The sequence below is a fragment of the Struthio camelus genome, chromosome 5 (genome assembly GCF_040807025.1).
Source record: "Struthio camelus isolate bStrCam1 chromosome 5, bStrCam1.hap1, whole genome shotgun sequence".
In the NCBI taxonomy this organism is placed as follows: Eukaryota; Metazoa; Chordata; class Aves; order Struthioniformes; family Struthionidae; genus Struthio; species Struthio camelus.
The window spans coordinates 54816262-54842284 of NC_090946.1; the positions used below are offsets into that span (position 1 = coordinate 54816262).

At 43.0% G+C, this 26023-nt stretch overlaps 1 protein-coding gene across 1 annotated transcript in view; it reads right to left on the reverse strand.

The window, feature by feature from the left end:
• Positions 1 to 3452: 3452 nt before the first annotated feature.
• Positions 3453 to 26023, reverse strand: part of EGLN3 (egl-9 family hypoxia inducible factor 3) — a 29788-nt gene continuing 7217 nt past the window's right edge. The window contains exons 2-5 of the mRNA XM_068946429.1: positions 11007 to 11126; positions 8476 to 8612; positions 7688 to 7761; positions 3453 to 6199 (exon numbers count right to left, since the gene is read on the reverse strand). Coding sequence (XP_068802530.1) covers positions 6162 to 6199; positions 7688 to 7761; positions 8476 to 8612; positions 11007 to 11126 — 369 coding nt within the window. The 3' untranslated portion in view covers positions 3453 to 6161. The remainder of the gene's footprint in view (positions 6200 to 7687; positions 7762 to 8475; positions 8613 to 11006; positions 11127 to 26023) is intronic.

Below are 26023 nucleotides of genomic sequence, written 5' to 3' on the forward strand. Positions count from 1 at the left end.
GGCATTCTGGGCTGTACTGAGAAGAGCATTGCCAGCAGGTCGAGGGCGGTGATCCTGCCCCTCTCCTCAGCCCTGGGGAGGCCTCACCTGGAGTACTGTGTCCAATTCCGGGCTCCCCAGTACAAGAGAGATTTGGCGCTACTGGATTGGTCCTGCAAAGGGCTACTAAGATGATGAAGGGGCTGGAGCATCTCTCCTGTGAGGAAAGGCTGAGAGAGCTGGGACTGTTCAGCCTGGAGAAGAGAAGACTTGGGGGGGGGGAGGGGCGCAGATCTGATCAATGTGCATTAGTATCTGAAGGGAGGGTGTCAAGAGGATGGGGCCAGCCTCTTCTCCGTGGTGCCCAGCGACAGGACAAGAGGCAACGGGCACAAACTGGAACACAGGAAGTTCCATCTGAACGTGAGGAAAAACTTCTTCACTGTGAGGGTGACAGAGCACTGGAACAGGTTGCCCAGAGAGGCAGTGGAGTCTCCTTCCCTGGAGATATTCAAAAGCCAGCTGGATGTGATCCTGGGCAACATGCTGTAGGTGCCCCTGCCTGAGCAGGGAGGTTGGACTAGATGATCTCCAGAGGTCCCTTCAAACCTCAATCATTCTGTGATTCTGTGATTTCCCTTAAGTGCTCTAGTTTCAAGACCAGTTCTGATTGATTTTGCTACTCTGTAGGTGTTTTAGCACAAGCATCTCAACAGTTACAAGCTGAGAACCTTTCAAAATTAAAGGATCTAAGAATACCTGCATACAGTCACAAGTGATGCTCAAATGCTCCTTTAGCTTGGACTAATCCCCTCAACAGGGATTTTCCTCTCCATGCACAATCACCCATAGAGCAGACTGCCAAGAGCCAGCCAGATCAACAGTTTGCCAAAGCCACGGGACAAGGCAGTCGCACTCTCATCTTACTCCCCCTCCTGCAAAAACAAGCCGCAGGGTGTTAGCTTGAGCAGGGACAATTAACTGCCTCCGCTCTTGCCCATAGCAGGAAGATTTACCACTGTGGATATCCAGCAGACAAACAGACCTGCGTGCTGGCATTGACTAGGTTTGACAGTATGTGAGAATTGCTTTTGATACTGTGGTTCCACTACCATAGAGTTTATTTGGGGTCTCCAGCCTTGTTTAAAGTAAGTACACATACAGATGAAATTATCCTTTTTCCACAAGACAGATTAAAAACTTTTTTTCTAACTCTGCTTTGTGAAAGAGGGTGGGAGTTTCTCTAGGTCCCAGATGTGGGAATATTCCAGAGAGATGAAATTATAAGGGGAAGGAAATCAATTTTACTAATATCTCTCCCACTGTCATTCTGCTTTTTAATTTTCACTTCAACTTCTGATATTAGATGCATTCTCAAGAGTCATGGGAATTCTCAGTGCGAGTATATTTAGTCATATTCCTTTGGGTAGGTGGGGGAGGGAAGAGACCCCTAAATAGCTGTAAGATAACAATTTACTATAAGCATATTTACTTGGAGAAACTTTAGTCAGAGTTCAGAGGAAAGACAACTATGTTTTTGGCAGCTGGATGGCCAATAGCCAGCTTCATTTGGAAGCTGCCTCTACAAGTTTTTACTCAATAAGGAACAAACTCAGAAGAGTGACCCTTTTGCTATCCAAAGGTCTTCTCTCCATGTGCTGAGGACTTCTCAGTGTAAATTAAATGTTTAAAGACAGTGGCAAATTAGCTAGATTTCTATATATATATGTTTATATATAATTTATATAAACAATATACATGTATATGTGTGTATATATAAAAAAATAAAAAAATTTCAAATACAAATCCTACACAATAGAAAGTCTGTTTTAATGAGAGGGGCAAGGGGAGGAGGCAAGGGAATTCCCACTATTCACAACACTGCAAAGAATAAAAAGAGCTCATAGTACTTTAAACAGATGAGGGAGAATGCTCTGGCTTTCATTCAACTTCAGTGGTAGTGGAAATGGGGAGAAGCCTTCCCCACTGCTGCGAGAGGAGACTGTGGGACTCAGTGTGGAAAAGTAGCAGTGGAGGATGTGAGCTCTGTTAAAAATAAAACTTATCAGATGACAATTGAATCCTGAGAATGTTATCTGGCTCCACAGGAGTGTGAAAACAAATAGGCATTTGAAGAAGAGGGTAGCTAGCAAGGTGAATAACTTCAAAATAGCAGGAAGGGACCAAGGAAGAGTGCCAAGCTGACGGAAACACACAGAGCTCCCCAGGGATGGCTCAGCACAGCGGAAGACGCCAATTACAGCATCACCGCTGCTCCATGCCACCATGTCTCAGGCAACGACGTGGCACCACACGCTCCCTCCGCAACCCCAGCCACAGAAAGACACAGGACTGAAAACATTTGCACAGGACAACGTTTAACATGACCCAGTGTTTATTGACTCCTGCGACATTTTTGCTTTTTTTTTTTTTTTTTTTTTTGAAGTAACAAGAACACAAACGTGATGGTAAAATACTATTACATGTTTCCATAACAATCCAATGCAAAGTGCCAGCATTGTTGACCAGCATACAACCTGACAAGATGTAGTTGTAACTCACTCTCAGATAGCTGCTGGGAGTACATCACAGTCAAAATAAAATTAGTTATTTGCCTGCAAATAGATACTTTTTCTTCTAGATGCAAGTGGTGTTAGAGCCAGCTATTTTGCAACAACAAAAAATGTATAATATATTCCAACATTTTAAAAACTTAACAGGAATGGACTAAAACTGTTTAAAGATATAAGGACAAAAAACAGACGAGATCTTCTCGAACACTACTTTGCAGAAGCCATTCCTCACAGAATCAAAAGGAGGTTACAGAAAATATTTATTAGAGACTACTTTACTCAAAAGGCCAGTAAGTCTGTGGTTATTGGTTTAGGAATACAAATAGTCTCTTGATTTTCAGTACTGCCTCCTGCCTTTATTCCTCCCCACACAACAAACACTCCTATTGGAAATTGGGGCTGGGTGGCTCTGTATATCTTCCAATACTCCCTACTTTGACATGCAACTGCATTTGCAAAGGCAACCTTGTTTCTTAAAGGGCCATGACAAACTTGCATGACTTGCACGTTTGGCATGTAACAGCTTCATAGATATGAATGAAGGCACATATAAGCAGTCTTTCACAACTGGGTGACAAATGCTGTTTAGCCATCGTTTCAAACAGTCGCTATGAAGACACAAAACCCAAAGCTGGAAGGAATTTCCTTGAAATGCCCCTGTACTGAAGCACTTTGCTGCCCACACAGTTCTTGAGATAACTTCAGCTTGCGGAGCAGTTTGCAATATTTCAAAGACAGGTAGGCAAAAATCTATGTAGAAAATATCAAGACTGTTGATTCCTACACGTCCAAACAACCCCCCCCAACTCCTCCCTCCCCCAATCAACCTACCATGTCTCCAAAGAGATCTTCCCATTGATTTGGAAATGAGGTAAAGGGCTAGAATGGAGGCAGAGAAACTGGTTTCAAAATTCTGTGATGTTTAATTATACATGTTAATAAAGAAAAAAATGCTCTCTGCCACAGAGTAATTGCTTTCAGTCCTCTATCTAGATCAGGAAGATATAGGCTAGAAATGGAAATATATACTTTATTTACAATAAATGCATCTATACTGTTCCACCCTCCACATACCAAATGCGTTGCTGACCAATTCTCATGCTAGAAGGCAGCAACAGTGGTAACCAAAGTACCTTTCTTTCCCAAACTTTATCTAAGTCCTTTCCTCTCCCACTCCATCATTTTTTCCATTGTTCGAGGCTCCAGTGAGATTTGTACTAACACGTCTTTCTAGTGCACTATTAAGTTTACAATTTCTAAAGACGAAGCAAGATTCGTTTTGCTTTAACTGTCTTTGCCCCTTTTAAAATCTTGTAGGAGTCTTTATAATGTACAAGTCATTACCAACTTGGCATAGCAATAAAACAGGTTGGGATTCTTTTTTCCCCTTTTAAACAACAATGCCGCAGCTGCCCTTCTCAGAGAATTCACAACCTACTACCTTTCCTGGGTTACTGCTTGCTCTTGGGTAAACACTTTTTTCTCCTTTTTCTCCTCCCACACAAACATTGAAGAATGAGAATTTCAAGTTATCGTTACATTTCCTTCAAGTCTATGTTGTGCTACTTAACTATATCCATAGTGGAACAATGTTTTTTTCTTTCTAACTTAAAAGGAGATTTAGCAGAGTATTGGTCGTCTTCTAGTCTTCAGTCATAAAAATAAATCTGTCACACATATTCCCTCATATTCCCCTGTTAAGGTGCTCAGTGGTGAGGCTAAAGTCTAATCCAAATGACTGCAGCTGGATCTCTGGAGGAAGTCAGAGTACTAGTGTATTTACATTCAGAATTCGAGAAAAAAAAGCAGTTTTGTCCCTCAAAATAAGAGGGACAAAAGAGGGTTTTGTCCCTCCTTTAGTTTAGGAGTCCTCCATTTCTCTTAGTATTTTTTATGTCAGGAAAGTTGCTTCTTTTCTGTCTTATATAGCTGTTACCCATCCGTTGCTGATGTTCAAGTTTGCCATTGCACATTACCTTTTCATCTCCTAGCTCAAATGCAACAGAGGTGGCTCTCAGGCCCATTACTGGCATGACAGCCCCACACAGTGTGATGAGCTGATTCAGGGACTAGCAGGTTAGACAGACCATTCAACTCAGCCACTGTGGGCAGGTGGCAGAGAAAAATACAGGACGCTGGAAAGGGCATATCTGAAATGGCTGGTAGGGTCTGGCATACGCTGACAACACGGGATAAAAACAAGTGCATGGGCATGCGTATACATTGGGAGTATTAGGTTGAGAATAATTAGTGTGAGTGATAAATACATCCACTGCTAGCTCTCAGCCTCATTAAGAGCTATTCTGAACTGCATAGTAAGTGCTGGCTGTAGAAGCTTAGGCAGATTGGCGATAACTCACAAGTTACTCATCGAGTCTAATAAGTTAAAAGAAAAAAAAAAAGGAAAAAACGTGCACTTGCATAACTGCCATTTGTGTCACAAAAACGTATCATATGACTAACTCTCATCCTTGGTATATCTCATTGCTCAAACACAACAGTAGTAGTTACCTGGTGTAACAGACCAATTGAAACGGAATCACTGTTTCATTCAAATTACATACACATGCTAATAAAGTTACAGAGTGTGTGAACTTAGGATAAGCAGCACAGAAATCAAGTCTAAGTCAATCATTGTTTATCATACATTTGTCAGGCTGCCAGAGATATCTCTTTCTCTCAGATTCACATTTGTCATACAAAATATAGTAGATGGAGAAGCTATTAAAATAACATTTTACTCCACATACTGTCAGCCTTCAGGACCAATGCATTTTGTGCCATCAGCTTTCCAAGTTTACCAAACCTTTGGGAGAAACCAAATGCTTTACCAAATAAACTGAAAACAGAAAAGAGACAATCAATCCAGCTCAGAACAGAAAGGAAGTGTTTTTACAAAATTGTGGACAGATGCATACCTACTTCCCCCTCAGTCTTGGGACTGAAAGGGTAGTGCAACTGCACAGTTACGACTTGACTTAAAGTGAATAAAATCCAGGAAATGCAATCACTATGTGGACAAAAGTCTGTTTGGAAAGTTATGCTACAGGAGAGCTAAGCCAATGTTCTGTGCAGCAAAGTGATGAACAGTCCACTGGGCCCACATGGGGCATAACAGAAGATGAGACTCTACAAAAAACCCAGTTTATTTTCACATTTCCAATATCTCTCCTTGCCCATCAGTCTGCCACAGATTTTAAACCTGTAGAGCTCCTTCCTATTTAGCTCCTCCCCCCCCCCATAAAGTGCAAATAAGACTCATGTTTTTCCCACTAGTTCTAATGATCGTTATCTAGGTTACCAGAGTGATCAAAAGCCAGTCGGCTGAGCTACTACCACCACTAGGCTTAGAGATACACTTTTTTTTTTTTTTTTTAAAGTTAAAACCCTGGTTACTTTTTCTAGCAGAAGGCAAACAGAAAATGAGGGTTCCTTCTGCCAGATGCAGACACGACAGGAGGCTGCCTTAAGTACCATCAAGGTAAGATGCACATGCTAGACAGACACAACCAGTGCATTCTTGTGCTTAACAAGAATGTGCCATGGTTCACTGGAAATGGAAGTCATCTTTGGGATCTTATTTCACATAAAGAGTTCAGAAACAGTTGATTAGTCTTCATGAAGAGCTGCTTCTCTCTTCCTTGCATCTATATTGAAAAGATAGGAAGAAAAAAAAACAAAAAAAACAACTTAAGCCAGAGAGTTCTGAAAGCCTAATTTGATGGCATTCATCTGAAAACCCAGAAACAGACTAAAATGAAGTTATTTTGTTTTCCATGGACAGCACTTTTCATCTGAGACTCAGTATTTGAGTTCATTACATGAACTGAAATACTACATGAGTTCACAACTTTTTAACAAGGTAGCCATAACTACTGTCTTCGTTTTCAGTTTCCACAGGGCCAGGATACAGTTCATGCAACATCCAAGTAACCCAATAAACTTTCACAGACTCCAGGTTTGTGATACTTCCCTTTCCTCCCTCACTTTTGGCTCCTTGCTTATGATCCCCTTCAAGGGTGAAGCTATTTTTTTTTCTGCTTTTCAGCTGTAGAAATGACAACAGTCCTTTCTGAAAAGCATTTGACCAATTATGACTTTGCCTGTCTCCAGCTGTGTAACATACATATTTAAAAGAGAATTCTGTCTACCCTGGATTTTAAGGAATTGCCTGAGGCAATCCTCCAGACCAGATCTTTAAGTTATCCAAACAGCAAACCTATGAGCATGGCCCCAGGAAGGGCTTTAGAGCACATCTGGACCCTCAGCCCATTATTAGTTTGTCATTTCTACAGTACCAGGCAATTTGGCTGCAATTAGGAAAGCTGGGGTCAGCTGTTCCTGGACTTCTGCAATGTCTTTGGGCTGACTTCAGGCTGCCTATGAAACCTAGCTCAAAGTAGGTAGCTCTTGAAGAGCACCATGATCCCAGCCACTCTAGCAACTGCCTGCCAACACATGCACTTATATATAGATTTTAAAACTTAGTTTCTTTCTAACTCATGATCTACACATTCCAAAGTCATTATGAACCTCTCCACTCAGAAATTACTTGTAATTAAAAGATAAATCCCTTTTGCATTAGTGTAGGTCATGACTGCCCTTAATTAATGGCAAAGACAGGCCCTATTTGGCCAGAACATTTGAAGAATGTAATTACGAAATTGTTTATGTAAGCCTCATGACTATGTGCTAAGCAAAGTTTGGAGGAGGCAAAAATATGCCTCCCAAGTAACAACAGAAGAGCTTAGAGAGGTAGCAAAATCAGAGGATTTTGCTCTACAGCTGCTACTGTAGCGCACAAACTGCAGTCAGGGACAGAGACTGCCAGTGACAGGAGCAGCTACCTGACATAACAGGGTGGGCAACCTACGCTCTAAGCTGCCGATTTGGGTCTTGAAGCTGAAATCATCTCTCCCATGTTCCCCATCAGGCTTATCAGAGATTGAGTTTTCTTTTGTCAAAATGTTTCGACTTTGTATAAAATAACTGACAAGTGATTAGAGAAAAATAAGTTTCTAAAAAATGAATGTCTTCACCACCTAACTACAGAGTTATTCCCATTCTCTCTCTGGCTTTGGAAATATCAAAACGCATTCACTTCTATTCTGTGAACATTTATAGAAGTGTCATACCAGTCAAGTTCCTGAACTTTTTTTTGGCTTCGGCTCTTTCTTCAGCATCAAAATACCACACAGTCATGGCATATCTGTAAAAGACAGAAATCATGTTATTTTCAACTTTTACTATAAAATAGAGTACTAGAGTTTTATTCTCATGGGGAAAGCAAATAAACAACTAATTGGATCAGCAGACAAAAAATTAGGATGCAAATGGCACATCTCTGTAGGCAAATACAGATACCATTTTAAATGTGCCTCTTATTAAATACGGCAGAAATAGAGGTGAGAATTTCTGCTTGGAAGCACAAAAGAGCGCACAGTCCCTGGTGACAGAAGGCAAGAGTAGCTTACAGTCACTGGAGCTTTCTTCTGTTCTGGAATGTCCTTAGGCAGCCTGGGGGCTGCTCTACATTACACCAGCTTTCCATAGGCTGCTGACAGATGGTAGCCCCTAAAACCCCTGTGATGTTAAAGGGAAAAGGTGCAACCCAGAATCTTCCTACTAAATAGGTCTGCCTGTTTGGGAAGTTTCTCCTGTCACCGGCAAAGGGGCATTTTTTCCATCACACAAGGAATCTTATTGTTCAAACCTGTTCCTCCTCATCTGATGACGGAATTCCCAATGACTCAAAGGTGCCATATAAAATCCATTCACAATCCAAATACCTGGGGTTTTTATGCCTATGTACATATAAGCAAAAACTTGAAAACCGCTATATGTGGTTATCGAATAATATGATAATGGTAGAAGAGACACTGTTTTTCCCTGGCTGAGTGTCAATAGCAAGTACGCCATTTACCTGGTTGCATAAGAAGGCTGGACTTCATGTGGGTTCCTTCGGTCTGACCAAAAAAAAAGTAGTCTGTCAAATATAGGCTCAACATCTGCTACATAGGACTTTCCTTCTGGGAATATCCGAAGAATTCCACCATGCAGCTGAAAGAAAAGGAAAGGTTACTTTTTCCACATATAAACACCCACATATTCATTTGAATAATGACTTGCTTTTCCCTCCTCAGTACCCAACAAACCCAGAGTAAACATTTAATGATAACCAAGGAAACTACAAGACAGTGCCAGAGAACTGTATACTGAATCTCTCGGCCACTGTGATTTTCCCCAATTTGTCATGTTTGAACACGGACATCTAGCTAAAGTAAATGATTTAAGATGAAGAAAACCCTGTCCCTGTCACAAATACTAGGCAACTTCTGAGCTCCCAGTCGCATCTCTAGAACTAGTCAGTATCCACAAGGGAGATAAGGATATTCCAGCTGAGCGTTTTGAGATCAGACTCTCTTCCCAGCACATGCAATAAATAACCTGTGTCTGATCAGACACAGGTTATCTTTTAAATGTTGGAAAGAGTGAATTCTGTTCTATTCTTTTATTTTTAATAAGTTTATGATGTCTCCCAGTCATTTTTTTCTCCTGCTTATGACATAGCCTGGTTTCTCTACTGCACCACCACATAATTTCTCTCCTTCTATTTGCCATTGGTTTCAGGGGAAAAAAAAAAACAAACAACCCAGCTCCCTGTGATGATGATCTGCATGCACTACAGAAACTTCAAGAGATACATGTGAACTTTGCCTCCTCTCCGTTGCTGTTAGAAGGCTCTTTGGAGACTTTTGTGCTGCACCACGCAGTGCAACGTAGAGGCTGTCAACCCAGCACTGATCTGACTTGGCGTCTCCACATGACAGGCAAACCTCAGAAAAAGTATTAGCTTGGGTTTAAAGCAACACAGTTGTTTTGACATGCCAACACAGTTATATTGCATCTCCTCTAGCACGCGTTTGCATAGAATTAGCACCATGCTTGTGTAATGCTCTCCACCAGTGTCCTGGTTTCAAGCTAGCCATCTCAGAGCCCGCTTGGGTAATTCCTCACTCACCTCAGAGTAAAAATCCAGTGAACATATTAAGTTGTATGTTTTCATGTTCTCTCTCATTTTTATGTCCCTTCTTTATTTTATTAGAACAAGATACTTCCCCATCATACTCTCAGTAAAGGAACGTGGTTTTCTCCAATATAGCATTTTTCAGTGGCCTCTAAACCTGAACTCACTTCTTAGGGTTCATAGTATTTCAGTTTGTCTGTAGAACATCAACCTAAGATGGCCAAGATAGGTTAGAGAGACAGGAACATTGGGCAGTTTGCAACCGATAATCTTGTCGTAATGCTTCTCAAAACATTCACAACAGAAGCATAAAGAGACATCCTGCAATTTCATAAACCCTTATTTTGTTTCTAATGTAAAGATATGGTAAATTCAAGGCTGACTTTATTGTCCAATAGTAACACAGACAGAAACGAAAGCCCTGTTCTGCCAGGAGACCTACTGGTAGAGTCAAAGATGGAGAGGTCAAAACAACCACCTGCTCATTCCTCTCATGAGGCACACAGAGAGCCTTTCCTCTCAGGAAAGGAGGTCAGGGATCTGAGGGAAATATATGGGAAGGTCTCCAGACCCTGTGAATCTAGGGCATCTCCAAAGAGCTCCTTGCACATCTGCAGTCACCACTGTCCCTTCAGTGCTGGGGGTCTGTGCAAGCCCAAGGATGGCTTCAGCAAAACCTCTTCCCAAATCCAACCTGTAACCTGTCAGGAAGCAGTTCCGAGAAGGCTGCTTGCATGCTATTAGGCTCCTTGTGAAGTGTCCTTCAGTACTCCTGGGGTTGCTTCAAAGTTATATGGCTTTGCAAAACCCACATCTTACAACAAAAAAACAACAGCACAACCTTCCCAAGAACATTCCACAAAAGGTGAAAGAAAACTCTAATTCTAATGACTCTCTAATTAAAATCATCTCTAATGTAAACTCTAGTGAAAAATGAAGCATGAACAGCTCTTTCCTAGCCTTCTTGCATATTATAAGGAGGAAGAAAACAACAGATAACTGTGTAAAGCTCTTTCACAGGTCAGCCTGAAGGACTAGTATCAAGAATGACAAGGTCTCAAATCTGGGCTGCCATATTATTCTGCTCCCAGAATCCACTTACTCCTTAGGGGATGTTTTTCTTTCCAGTGCTTCATTACTCCTTTATCTAAACAAAACATAAGTGCCAGCAGCCCAGTGCTTAGAAGCTTTACTCTATAACAACAAAATAGTATGTGTGTGGGACAGAAGAGAGAAAGATAAAGAAACAGTTCAGATTCTTACTTCCAAAGGGTTGCTATAGACAGCAAGAAAACAAATGAAAGTGATGAAGAATGGACCAGCTGTTCAAAAGTTCAATGTTTACAGAAGCAACTGACAGCTCCAAAAACTCTGCTTCTGAAGTCATTTTTCCTTTACATTCTGCCTCAACCCCACAGCTCACTCACCTTGGAGTCCCAGTTCTTATTCAGGTAATAAATACAGGTGATGCAGCGCCCGTCGCCATTCGGATTGTCCACATGACGAACATACCCAGTTCCATTTCCAGGATAGCAAGCGACCATAGCCTGAATGGAAGATAAAGATTCTGGAAAATGAATTCTCCAGGATGCCCACCCTCAGTTTTTCTTTTCCAGGTCTGGCTCATCCTCTTTTAGATGATCAATCCAAAAGCTGCAGCAGACACCCCCAGAAGGAATTTTCACACAAATTTCTTTCTCTAGGCGAGTTAGCCAGTGTGAGATTCCAAACAGGAAATAAATATCCTTCATATTTCACAATATATACACTAGAGCAGGGAGCAAAAAAACTGAATGAAACTAAAATACTTGTATGCATGGTGCAAGTTCATTGTTCTCTACAAGCTACGTGACTTTCACCTCATTATTTGAAGCAGTTTCAACTAAAGTTTGCTTGGGTTTCTAAAGCTGAGCAGCCATTGCAAAACTGATGCGTCAGTCATAATGAAAGCAGACAGCAATCCCAATAAGTCATGCTTTACCACTATCATCCTCCATATCTTCTAGTCCCTATCACATATATCCCTGTGGTCCAACAAAAATTGAGGTTCCCCAGGAGGTGTGGGTAAAAGTCCATAGAGCAAAGTCTGCAGAAATCTGCAACTCTTTTGTGCTGTGTTTGCACAGGGCAGTGCATGTTTGCTTTCATGGACTGAGCCACAGAACTAACCAAACAGCTTTCAGAAGTGTACTTCTCTTTGATCATCTCCAGACGTGCCGATACAATCGTTCACGGTGCGTTTAAATTTCACCTCGAATGATGAGACAAGCCTAATATGAATTACTCCAAACCACAAGATTGAACTGAAGACAACAGGTCTTAAAAGAGTTTTTACAGCAAAAACATGTTAAACTTGAGTTTACACCATCAGAGCTCTGAGCGGGATGTGGGGAAGAGCAGATGAGACTGTTGGTGGGGTGCCACATCTTTGTCCCGTGATCACTCCTTCACTACTAGTAGTGCTTGGTAGTGAGGTCAGCCACTTTCCATAGAATTTTGTCCACTGAAGCTATGGCAACAGAAGCCTTGCCCCATCGCTCCAACATTTCCTTTCATTGCTTATCAGAACAACAAGCACGGGAAAATTCAGGTTGAAATAGCAAACACCATACCCCGATGCAATCTCACCAGGATTGAGCAGAGGGGGATAAGCTCTCTCCTCACCCTACTACCTGTGCTCCTGTGAATACGGCCCAGGAGGCTGTTCTGCAGGGGTACACTACAGGCTCGTGTTCAGCTCACTGCCCCCCCCCAGGCCTTTCCAGCTGAGCTGTCCCCTGCCTGACACTCCCCAGCCTGTACTGCTGCAAAGGGCTCTTCCTTCCCAGATGCATTTGTCCTTGCTGAATTTCATAAGGTTCCTGTTGGCTCATTCCTCCATCCCATCCAGGTCCTTCTGGATGGCAGCCCTGCCCTCAAGTATATCAACAGAACATCCCAGTTTGTCAACATCTGCACATCTGACAAAAGTGCACTTTGCGACCTGCTTCAGGTCACTGACAGAGATGTTAAACAGGACAGGTCCCATGACAGACACCTACAGTATCCTATTTGTTACCAGCTTCCTTCCTGGTAGAGCATGACCCATTAATCACTACTCCCTGAGCCCAACCATCCAGTTTTTCACCCATCTAGCCTTCCATCTATCCAGACCACAAACATCCTAACTCGGATACAAGAACACTGTATAGCCTACCCCATAAAATGAGGATGTGATTGTGTAGCACTTGGATGACCTTCCCCTAATAATCTGTCAAGCACAGCTAATAATATGAAGTTGTGACACTACAGGCTTCACCAATGTAGCAATTTAAATTTATTACTACAGAATTTATTACTAGGAAGACCTAGAGGTCTTGTTTTCTGCTTCTTAGCACATGCTAAACTCATGTCATTTTCATGCTACTAGACACATGATCAGTCAGAGTATAGCATATGCCACTTTAATCACAACTTCCTTTTGCTGTGTTGACAAACACTGGGGCGAAATTTATTACCAGCCAGCATAACAGATCCCTTGGACCCTCTGCTACCAAGGACAAAAGTCTATTCACAGGAGGGAGTCAGTTAGGACAGGCACACACATACAGGTGCAAAAATACTGGTCTGTATTTTAAGTCATGTAAAAATTGACTTTCCTTGTTGTTGCCTGTCCTCTCCCATAAACACTGGCACAGGGATACCTGCAGGCAGCAGTAAGTCACCAGAATCCACTCCTCAGCCTGGATACCACAGGCCATGGCTGCTTTGGGGTTGATGTCCAGCGGCAGCAGGAGATTATGTTGCTGAACACAGCAAGTACCTTTAATTCTCAGTAATAAGCCCTCTTTGACCATGCTTGGCACTTGGCTAGATGCCTTGCCTTAGGTCCCATCTGCTCTACTGTCACTCTGCTGTTATAATTGGCCGTGTAGCCTCAAATTCAACAGTATTTCATTGCCAGCCTGAGAACAACAGAAAGATCCAGGCTAAAGTCTGCACTGGAAGCAAGTTTGTTAGGGGGACAAGCCTGGCAGAAACCAAGTCAGAAGGAGCCATATCCTGGCAGAACAACCCTGCTTGTGCATCCCCGAGAGCTCATCGCCGTCTCTAAGGGCCTCCCGCTGTCCTGTCTGCCAGCTCAGCAGCTCCTGCAGCTGGTCCCTTCACCCATCCCAGTCAAAACGGGCTGGATCAATTAAAGAACATAGTAACTCTTGGCTAAATCTGGTCCCTTTATGCTGGGAAACGTGACCTAGGCAGCTGAGAGGGGGCAGAAATTTTGGTTTCCAGTGGAGAGGCAGGAACGAGAGGCCGCAGCCTGGGAGCACTGGGGGAGCGGGTGCTGATCTCCGCTGCTGCCGCGAGAGGATGTGCGCCTATACCGCCAGAACGGCATTTGGCTCAGCAAAGCTCTACTAATCACACCACAGGGAAGATGCATGGCGGGAGCAAGGCTCCATCGTAGGTTGATGCACATTGACTTAAAAAACAAGGTAATAACACAAAATCAGAGGGCAGACACTATTGCAAGAACAGTGAACTGCCCAAATAACAATGCAGTACAATTGCAGCATTAATAATAATAAAATAAGCTGCCGAAGAATAATAGACTTTGGGCCAGATCCTGAAAGGGATTTAGGTGCTTTACTTCCCACCGAAATCTGGGCACAAGGCCAGAGTTTTCCCCTGACCTCCCCCATATAATATGTTCTGTTAGAAGAACACGTGCTTTGACTCTGAGACATTGATGCATTATTTATTTATTTACACTGTGCACCTTTTGCAACTGCAACATGCATAGTCCCTGGGGATGAACAAGTAGAACAATTCCCACAGAATGCCAAAGCACTGGCCACATTCTAGTTTAAGTTTAAAAAAGAAAAAAAAAAATTCTAGCAGCAGCAGCAAAGGGAGAAAAGCAGAAGTGAAATATCCTTTTTCCTGGCATGCAGAATATTTGAATGAAACCTTAAAACAATGAAGGGAAATCATTCTGGTCCTCCTAGAGCCTGTTGAAATGATATCAAGCTTTATCAGAGCACTGGCTGGAGCAGCTCCAGAGCAGATCAAGCTGGCCTCAGCAGGGATTCCAGCTGTTAGCACTGCTTTTGGATTCAGTCAAAGCAAACAAGAAACAGGAGATGAGATGCGTGACCCCGACTTAATTTAAGTAATTGGTGAACATAGGTATTTGCCAGTTTAGTGCATGGGCTAGCCACAAAAGCTGGAGGCTGGATCACATTAATCAAAACAATTAACCCTCTGACAGATGAGCAGAGCATCAATAAGAATCGTTCTCTCCAAATTTTCAGCTGTTGTGTCCAGAAAAGCACACTCCATTTTGGGGAGCACCTCTCTTCACCAACCAACTCCAATGCTAAACTAACTACAGCAGGCAGTAATGAGCAGGAACATGCCTAATGCTTTTTTTTTTTTAAGCGACACAATCCACTGCAATGGATTGTTAGTTGGCTTAATTTTCTACTGTAAGGACTCAGAGCAGGTTTCAGCAACCCTCCCCCCCCCTTTTTTTAAATCAAAATAAAGAGTTTCTCTTTACTAGCCCGTTCTTTCTATTTGTGAAAAAACACACAACAGCTGAACAATGCAATGACACATGCACACAGCACAGTTTATCAACTAGACCACCAGATCATTGGTCGTCAGGCTTTAATTAAAGCCTACAAAGCTTGGAAAATAAAAGGCAAATATCAACATTGCAGTTTCTGCACTATCATTATCAGAGATGTTAGGTTTCCCAAGAGGGTGCAAATCACCACCAGTTAAACAAGCAGTAACTATGAGTATTAGTAAGGAGCCAGGAATCTTCAGTAAGTTCCATGTTGCATAGAAACTTGCAAAAAATAAGTTATTCATCATTCAATTTTTAAGTATTGCACTCAAGTCAGTGGGAGAAATCTGCAAGTCAATGCAAGACAGCAGCAAAGTTTGGAGAGTGATAACTAAAAAATAAGAATAATAATAGTAAAAAAATCCACAACAATAATGTTACCATAAAGAACTTTTTCCCTGCCTTTCAATGTTTCCAGTAAGCAGGAAACCAAATTTCTCTTAGCTGACAGCCAGGACCATGCTGTGAGGCATCATTCTGCTATATTTCATAAAATAAGTGGAGTTGGAGTGTACTGATACTTGGAAAAATGCGGCAGAGAATACCTTTGCTAGAAAATGCTCACCAACGGAAATGAACACTTCTTAACAGGAAACAGTGATGACAGAAGATCAGAAGGAAATGCTTTTCTTGCCTGCTAGTACTAAGCCAAGGCCCCCGTGTATCACTAGTTCAGACTGTATAGGTGATATTGTAACCTCGCACTGATGCCATATCTTCCTCTCAGAACTAGTATGCTCTTTGCAACCAGCAGAGGAAATTCTGATCTGCACAACTCTGTCCTGCCAACACAAACCATCCTTGCAGATGGAACTAAAAAATCCACAATATGCTTTTTCATTTTCTGTTCCTGTACATCACTGAGCAACTGCTACTTTTGATCCTTAAAGTGGATGAAATCTCTGCACACAACTTGTACAGCAAATAGTTAAGTTCAGAAACCACTTGTAAATTGTTAGATGAAAGGTGTTATAGAAGCACAAAGCAATATACATCTACAGTATCACTATGGCAGTTGTGTTACTAAAGCCAAGATATTAATAAGAATTAATGAGGTTACAGCCACTGCAGCTTTCAGGTTCATTTTTATGTGGCTGCCCACTTCCAAGCTTCCCAAATTTCTGTCCGATACGTGGCTTTCAATCCTGAATTAACAGTCAAAAGTCACATAACTAGATTTTGGGAAACAAGGACTACCAGGATTCACTTCACTGGCCTAAGTCTGAGTGCATATTGTACTCAACTAGGCTTTAGCTTGTAGACTCACATATTCTGTGCAGGCAGAAAGAGAAAACGAAAGGCACACAGCATGCTCCACGTTAAAAGAACATGCGCAGTCTGACAGCTCGTGATCAAAGACAAGAGATTCTCAGTTGAGGCTTGTCTGACACACAGGCACAACAGGGTGTTTCTTAAGTACTTTCTTGTTGCATCCAATTGTGCCCAAGTGTTTTCGACTGTGTTACTTGTAATGGTTAGGCATAAAATATTCATGACTTATTAAATATTAGTTTGTTTGAATTTATGGAAGTTGAAACACTCAACTGCTATACTGAAGCATAAACTAGGAAAATTGGTCTAATTTAATAGTCTGTACAGATGTGAGGGAACAGAGGGAAGAAAATTATGTTAAAGCACGAAAATCAGAGACATTAGCTTTGTGCCTGTTAGAAGAAGAATCGCCAGTTCCACTTGGGGAGTGGATTAACACTGCTCCCTTCACTCACTCAAAACATACAACGGCCTTCAGTGGCAGTGCTGCCTAGAAAGTAGTACCTCATATCCTTGAAAGCGAGAGAGAGGGGAAAGGGTCGGTGAAAGCTTTGAGAAAGGAGCCTATTTTTAGAAGCTAAGAAACATTGGGGGAAAGGCTGGAATTTGGCAGAGCAAGCCACCTGCCTCTTTTCTCTTCAACTTCCATCTTTACACTGAGCCCTAAACCAAGCTGGATTGCAGAACTCCAAGAAGAAAAAAAGCTAACAGAAAGAACAATAATAACCCCTAGGGCAGTTACCTTCTTTCATGAACAAAAGTGGATCAGACTCCTCGAATTCACCTATAAGCACAGTTTATTGAAGACATCCTGAGCAAGCCATTAGCTCATGGAAGCACTCTTACAAGACAAAGGTGCCTTGGTTGCAGGTGACAAGTGTCTACTGAAGGGCTAGATGAGGCCCGACAAACAAGACCATGAAAGATGGATAAGACACTGTACTGGTAGGTGGCCCAACTACAGAAGTATGGAGCACTGTATCTTGGTGAGATTGACATCATCACAGCTATCTTTGCTCCATGCTCTTGTATATCAGCCTCCTTGAAAATCTGAGACAAAACAAGACAACATTTCCATGGCCAGGGACCCAGTGACACAAAAATGCACCCATTCTCAGAATTTCTCATCTCATCACCACAATGCTGTTCGCTGCCTCCACTCCCCTCCCTTCCCCTTTTTTAATACTATCTTCCTGTTGGGCAAGAAGAACTTACTTCTGTACTAGAATCTTATTTCCAGAGATGGCATTTTAAGCCAGGTGATCCGATATTTGCTTCTCCCTTGGGTATATATGACCTTCATTATCAGATTCAGATCACCCAAGAACAGGGCCAGGGTGGGGGGGTGGCAGAAATTATACCTCTCCCTTTTTGTTTCATTTTGGTCTTTCATATGCACCACTGCAGCTTTACTGCTGTTTCCAAGCACACAGATGTTTCAGAGAATTTTTTGAGGAACAGCCTAATTGCAGGAGAAGGTATTGCTCTCATCTGCTGGGGCGGGGCAGCACGGGGAGGAAAGCAGAGATAGTGAGCTTCTTTGCTTACCAACCAAAAGGCTATTGTCATCTGATACTATTATAATTTCCATAAGATGGAAGACTGTTCCTGCCGATTAAATATCTTCACTAATCACTAGAACTAAGTGTAGAAACAAAGAATTACCCAGGAGAGCTCTAGTCATAGACCATCATCATGCCACACAGCTGTTGATGACTGGCATGTTACCCAGTAGTAGCTCAAGGAGCCCCTAATAAGCTTTCAAATCTTGAGAAGTCTGTATAGGAAGCCAGATCATAGATTCATGTTGCCTTAAAAATGAGTTCCCTATTAAATGAATCTGTGATGGGGCTTAGGAAGCTCTTCTAATGATTGACAATAAAATTTAGTTCTTCATGGCCTGAAGAGTCCTATTAATGTGAAGGACAGTTTCGTCTTGTGAAGATTTTTTATTTCTTTTCTTAGCAGATCATCCACTTAGAGGTATATCTGGATGCCCTTCAAGTTCAAGCTGGCTGCCAGGACGATGACTTTGTGAAGTCGGAAGGCATGGAACAGTCATGCCTTGCGTTAGCAGTGATTGGCTTTGATTGTCAAGAAAATAGGGAGCATTTGCGAACCCAAATTACTGGATTTTGGAGACAGTGGCGAGATTTGTTGAACTGGCCCTGTTGCTGCTTACTTCCTGGGATCCTGAAGAGAAGTGGCTATTCAGGAAGCTGCAAAAGGACCCAACAGAGGGAAAAGTTCTCCAAGCTTCTGAAGAGAGAAATCTCATCTGTGGTTCCCTGAACAAAAGAGACCCAGGCTATTCATCTTCCTCTGTATATCATCTAGACTATATTTTAAAAGCCAAGTAAAATAACACCTCCTTGCTTTCAGATCACCACTCAAATTCTGTGTTCAGCCTCCTGACATGGCTGGGAGAAAGCAAAATACTGAAATTTAAGAGAAAAAAAGAAAACCTAAGATTGCCATAGGATTACAACTGTACTTGCAGTGAATGCTTTCATCTCTTTTAATCACTAAAAGCGTTGATCTCCTTCCTTGTATATTTAGTTGGTCTACATAGTTCCGCATATTTGCCAGTTAACGCTTTTCCCTAGTTCTTCACTGCTCCTGTCTTGCATTCTGCAAGAGTAAAATCAGGTAAGATTTTTATTTTGCGTTATGCTCTGACCTAAAAGCTACGTATTAGGCTGAAACGTTACTCAGTATTTGTTCTTTGTACGTGCACAGAGACAATACAGTTTTTTAGAAGAGATTCACTTGCTGTGACAAGCAGACTTACCACCGCTTTAGGACCTTTAAAAGGCTATTGCCAGTGAATTAGTTTCAGTCAAGGATATTCAGATTAAGTCTCCAATTAGCAGCTGTAAACATGCGCAATGCATCAATGTATCAATAAAAGCTGCTTCAGTTTAGAAAGACTGCCCGCCCCTTCACTGCTGAGCCCTGGCTCCTGGCCAGCTAGATGATGGCTTAATGACAGTGCTACGTGCAGAGCGTGAGGCTATCGGCAATCAAACACAAACTTTCCTCCAGAGTACACTTCACAGAGAAGCTGTGGAGGGAAGAGGAAAAAACCCACGCTTACAGGACAGAGTCAAGGCACTTCTCTTTTCTGGTTCTTACTGGTCTCTGTCTCCCGCCCCCTCCTGCCTGCACAAACACACACACACTTCTTAACACACACTGTATCATTAAAAACAACAAGACGACCCACTTATTTTAAGTTACATTTTAGGATTATTTTGGACTGAACTTGAAGCTCTTTCATCACCCAAAATTCTTTCATTCTCCTCCCTGCTCCCCACCAAACAAACCTGGCATGAACTGCACTAATGAGAAAGCATCATAAACATTCAATACAGATAAAGGGTCCCCTGTAATGAGTCCCAGGGGACACAGTGACAAGCTCCATCTCTGTAGAAAAGCAAATTCATAAGTGCAAGCTCATTAAGGAAATCTGTAAGGACTCTCCCTGTGGGGATAAAGGCATGGTAACCAGAAAATAAGTCTTCTGTAGACTATTCTTATCTATTAGGCAGAAGGATAATTTCATAGTTCCTTAAATATTCAATCCTTTTATTCTTTGTCAGCGCTTAAGACACTTTCAGTTCTGCTATTAACCACTCAGAAGAGCATTGACAGGGAGCCTGATATATAACAACTTTTTCTTGTAACATTTAAAGAAATTCTACATATTTTGAGGCTCTGTGGGTACATTAACATAGGTCAGGAGAGACGGCCACAGCATAGGCAAGCCTACGTGGGAGCTTTGTTCGCATCAGCGCTGCCTGCGCTGGCCAACATTCCTTTGTCATTATTACCCATTTATTTTTAACCTGTGGACCCACAGAGAGTGAGTAATGCTGCCCACAAGACTTTATCAGTCCACATGTGGTATGGCGTATACATAACATTTTTGTGCACATTTCACTTCTGGAGCACTCGGGGACAGCCCCAGGGCAGCGGAGGCAAAGGCAGTTACAAGTCATGACCCTGACCCAGGCCCAGGCCGGCCATGGGGCCCTGGGACCGGACAGGCTGGTCGCCGCAGGGCACGGTCCCTCGCTGCACACCGCGTGGCCCCAGACACCTCCCTGGAGCCCCGTGTGCTCCCACCGCCCAGCAGCTCCTGTTCAGACCGCAGGGAGGGTTTTCTCCAACTCCCCCGGCACAGCCAAAGCCCCGGCCAGCGTGAGAGCGGGGTTTGGACCAGCACTGTCATGCCTGGCGGGTTCCCAAATACCCCTCACAGCCCTCCCCAAATTCTCTAAGCTGCCTTGGCTGCTGAAGTTACCGAGACATCGTTGCACCACTTAAACAGAGAGATGAACAGCGCTCAAGTGTTTGCTATCACAGCAGTAACACCACATTAAGGCTAACTGTTGAGACCAGTTATCTCCTATGTTAACTTTGGAATTAAGCCCTCTCACTCACCCCCGTCCATCTTTTTCTCTCCCACCACGTTTTTCGAAGATGTTGCCTAGCTAGCAGTACATCTATTCCCACACAGAACTTTGTGTAAATGAGTATTTATGGGTAAAACCCATTAAAATTACCAGTGATAGATTACCATCAGAAATAATTTATGCTATGCTTAGACAACATGGGCAGTTTTTAAGGCTTTGCACGCCCATTAAGCTGTACTACTCTGACAGCACTTGTACAATTACAGCAGTACAATCCATCTAGCGCAGGTGCAATTAAAGGGGATGAATGTGTACATAATGACACAGCATCTTTGCACACAGGGAGGAAAACAAGCTATTCCAAGTCAAGACAATCTTGTAGTGATTTAACTGTACCCGCTCTAAGGTTAGGCAATAAAAGTGTATTAGGAAAAAAAAAAAGTCTAATAAGTATTGTGGTGCCTCTCCTGAGCCCCATGCACACAGTTGGCATTTGCACCAGTAAAACTGTGTGTAGACAGAAACTAGGCAACTCTGAACAACAAAGTATGCATAAATACATGCATACAATGGATCCAGCTACATCCTTTACCATACATTTGCACAGCTCAAAGCTATTCACAAAAGCTCTCAGCTCATACACAAGCAAGCCTGGACCCAGTTATGTGTCTGCCTCAAATCCAGCTGTGAGGCAACACCAGAATCCACATTCGAACTCAGGTTGCTGAATGCCCATGTCCGTTTTTTTCCAGTGATCAGGACTCTCACATGGATTTATGCTGCCACCACCTGACAGAAGAGGTCAGCCCCTGAAGCCCAGCTGTCCAAGCTAACGCAGGTGTTGGCCAGGTGGCTGGAGGTTTGGACCACTTGCTGGGACGCAGTCACGAGCTGCAGGGTGTCTTATGCCATGTCCCCTGCCAGCCCACCGCACGCACCGTATTCAGCTCTGTCGCAGTCCCTTCTGGAGACTTACCAATAATGCACTGAAGCAACTGCCCTTGGGAGGTTCCTCAAGACCAGATTCAGGACTGGGGCTTAGAGTAGTAACCCTCTTTGGCATGTAAGGTGGTATCTGCAGGCAGCCCAGCAGCTGCTGAGTAGGGAGGTGGTCTCTCTGGCATGGGTTCAGGATGTTTTCTGAGGATACAGAAAGCCTGGAGAGGTCTACCTGGCTCCATTCCCTCCTTTTTCCTCTTCCTCTCCAAAAATTCATTCCTCTCCAACAGCTGGCATGTGGAGAGCAACATGCACTTGGAGCCACCCACAAAGGCGGCAGGGAGCGAACAGAACTGGCAGCCCCACTCAGGCTGCTCCCGGCAGGTGCCTGTGGGATGGACATGGAAACAAGAGAAGGTAGCTGCGCAGGCACGACAGCTGGGCGGCGGGAAGCCCTTTGGCAATGGGGGGAGGCTGGCTTTGCAGGAGGCTGGGGTGCAAACCCCTCTCTGCAGTGGGAAAGGGCACTGCAGGGGGCATCCTCATGGACAGGGAGGAGGAAGGCAGGGCAGATGCACAGGACAAGTCAGAGAACAGGGGCACATATATGCACATCGAGGTGTGCAGGTGAAGTAGGCACCATGTCTGCCTATAGCCATGGTCACCCTTAGCGCAACTGGCGCCTGCCCTAACTGCGGCCTGGACATGACACCGTATAACTCGTACTAAGCAGCAACAGCATCTATGGCCAGAAAGCAGCAAAACAGGCTTTTAACCAAGTGCCAGCAAATAACAAAAGTAAACTAAGAAAGAAAAAAGAATATATTGCTCTTTCAGTTGCAGACGTCTTAGATGAGTGGAGGGGGAGAAAAACTAAGAGCAGATCAATTACATTTTCACCCTCCCCAAGCAGTTATCACTGAGTGTTAGAGCAACGCTGTCCCTTTAAGTTACCAGTGAGAAGTCAAGTTGTGCATTCAGGAAATGTAATGGTGAAACGCACAATCTTGACACTTCAGCCTTTGACCACTATCAAATGTTGAATTATAATATATCTGGCAATGAGGACAGGCATTTGCTAACTCTCTCATTGCTTCTCCTGTGAGGAGGAAGTCTGTAAAGTACTTAACCAGGCAGTGACCTTTCCTGTTGGCCTGCTTCAGAGACCATACTCACGTTTTACACACGAAGGAAGACAGAGCACAAATTAATGCAAAGAAACAAGAATATTGGTGAATATTGTAAAGAACAGAGTTATCAATATATCTTGGGGGACCCTGTTCCTAGTCATACACCATGGTTTATATGCCTTAACAGCGGGGCACGCTACAGTATCTACAGCGAAGCTCCTCCCTTTTCTGCCTTCAAACCACTTTTCAAGCCACTTGTACCAGAATCCCTACGGGGAATCAGAGGGGAAAGGTACACTTACACCTTATGTAGTCTGCAGCAGCAAACACAATATCCCAAGCCTGTTAACAATCAGGGAATAGGCAAGGTAAGAGCTAAGTGACACATTTTTTGTATCTCCTCTCCCCTGTGTGTTCTGCAAGTTTTTCCTACCAGCCCCATCCTGCAAGATGCCATGCGCGGGAGACTCCCACGGTCCACGGGGCAGTTGGGAAGCTCCTGGCCAGCACTCACCTGCTCTACTTGGTGCTGCTGCCTGCCAGGGCCCTGTGCCACAGGCTGTTCCCGTTCAAAGTGGCATTCCCCATCTGAGCTGACTAGCACCTAATTCCGTGTGTGCATTACTGGAATAACTACTCCTGTTAACAGTATAAGGCAAGTTTGCTGCAAGACAGTCGATTGCAAAGGTCAGACAAAAATCCTAATCATTATCTATAACGTGAAGAGTGCTGATACTAAAAGTCTCTTGTCAAGAATAAAGGTTCTTTGCTCTCTCCCAAGCCACCATGTAAAGATGGTCTATACTTCAAATCTAAGGCAAAAATGTTGATAAAGCCCTAGGGCAGCACAGGAAATCAATGCACCTTTTCCTTATGTATTCTAAACATATTCTAACATATTCTACATCCAGCACATAAGTATGTGCTTAAGTCCCATTAATTTCAAAGAGCCTTTAAAAAAGTGCTTAAGTGTGTTGCTGAACTGGGGCCAAAACTTTAAAACATTTGCCTTATTGATTAGCATTTTTAAAAGTGCAAGTAGTAAGAGCTAAACAAATATAACAATTATGATTATGACTTACAGACAGAAAAATGCAAGCATATTTCTTGTTTGGATTTTCAGATCTAAAAAGAAAACACAGAAGAGAGTCAATCGTGACCAAAGGATTCATATAAACTAGAGATATACAAGCTTCTAAATAACAGAAGGGAAAAAAAAGATAATGTTTTTTTGCTAAAAAGTAGGATTCCTTGGTGTTTGCCAAAAGATGTAGCTATCTTGCCATTTCCAGCTGACAAGGCTCTGAACAAACCGGATCTTTCCAGGCTGTGCGGATAGTGTGCCATACTGTACTCCTGTAATTTACACTATTCCTTTTAAATCAGATGGCTGGTGGCAAGGAACCATTAAGTGGCCTTCATGGAATCATTAAGTTCACTAAAATCTCTTGCATTTTGTATTTGGTGAGGGCGGAAATGAGTAAGATCTCTTCCATGTTTTTATTTGTGAAAAATCAGAGCAATAAGTGGCTTGTTTAATCAACTGCTTTCTATTAATTGTTTCCATAGTGGCATGAAGTTCCTTTCTCTACTAATCTTATCATAACACAATGACAAGAGAAAAATGACTAGAGAAAAGCTCCTTTCTGTCACTGAGCGATAGTAGATTGCATATGTGTGAGGCGAGTGAGCAACGGTGGGGGAAACGGGGCTTACAGCTCACTCCATATCACTTGCAGGAAGGGTCAGGAGTGGTGTGCCGACAGCAACGTGCCTGCAAGTAGTTCAGACAGGAGGGGATGGACTACTTGTGCTTCCTTCATCCTTTTCCTTCCTCCATCTCATTGCCTGAACAGCCAGAGAGCTTCCTCCTGCTTTTCTGACCAACCCCATCACCCCTTTTCAAAAGCTGCAAAAGATCTAAAACAAGTTGCCATGTAACATTACTTGCAAATGCCTGTGCCGTGTCAGCACACAATGGCACATGTGTGACAAGGCATCAGTTATGGACCTGCAAGCCTACCAATAGGGCCATCAGCCACCCTGGACACAGGTGCCAGAAGCAGCTCCCAACACTCCTCTTGCCTAAAGCTCCTCCACTAATTCAGTAAAACCTTTTCACAGAAGCTAAGAGTCATGTGCTGCTAGCAGCTTTCTGAAAACGTTTCCGTCTTCAGCTTTGTGGCAGAAGGATTACAGTCATAATCAATCTGATCCAGACTCCTTGTAGTTGGTATGCACGCATCTTCCTTCCCAGGAGTCCAAAGCCAGTAGCGTGTCCTTGCAGACTTCCCTGCCTGCTCTTCCATTCTTGCAAGCCACCTACTGCAAGATGAACAAGCGCTATGCCAAAGGACAACCTGCCACTGGCCTATTACACAATGAAAAAAGGCAATCCAACTGAAATAGAAGCAAGGGGGAACTTTTTAAAAAGTGAATACCAAAAAAAGCAAACAAACAAAAAAAAGTACTTTGACTTTGTAAGAGCCATCTTGAAACTTTTGATAAAAGTATTGATCTCTAAGTGTCTAGCCTATTCAGCAAACATCAAGATTTCATCTGATCACAGGTGCATTCACTTTTGGGCTGATGTGATTTTAATCTTCTCCATGTATCCCACCCCTGCCACAAGTGGAAAGGAATTGCTGAAAGAGTCCAGGTAGTGTTGAACCCCACCAGGACCACCATCACAAACACCTGGGGGGGGGGGAGGGGGGGGGGCGCGGCAGAATCCATCTTCAAAGACAAAAAGGGGCACTGGAGGAGAAAAAGGAAGGAGAAGAGGATTCCAAATATTAAATCAAGCAAGTCGCTCAAGAGATGACATGAAGGATAACTTATTATGCCTACTTATTATACAAGATATTACTTCAAGCCACTGTCCAGGTAAGTATGGAAGTCAAAGAAGGAAGAGTTCACTGCACAAACAAAGATGCCAGGGTTAACACAGACACCTTTCACTTGTACTGTGTACACGCTCTCCTGCATCAGAGTAACGAGCATCCATGCATCTTCATTTAAACACATACGGTTACTAGCAGTCAGCTCTAATGAACTGAATTATTCATTAT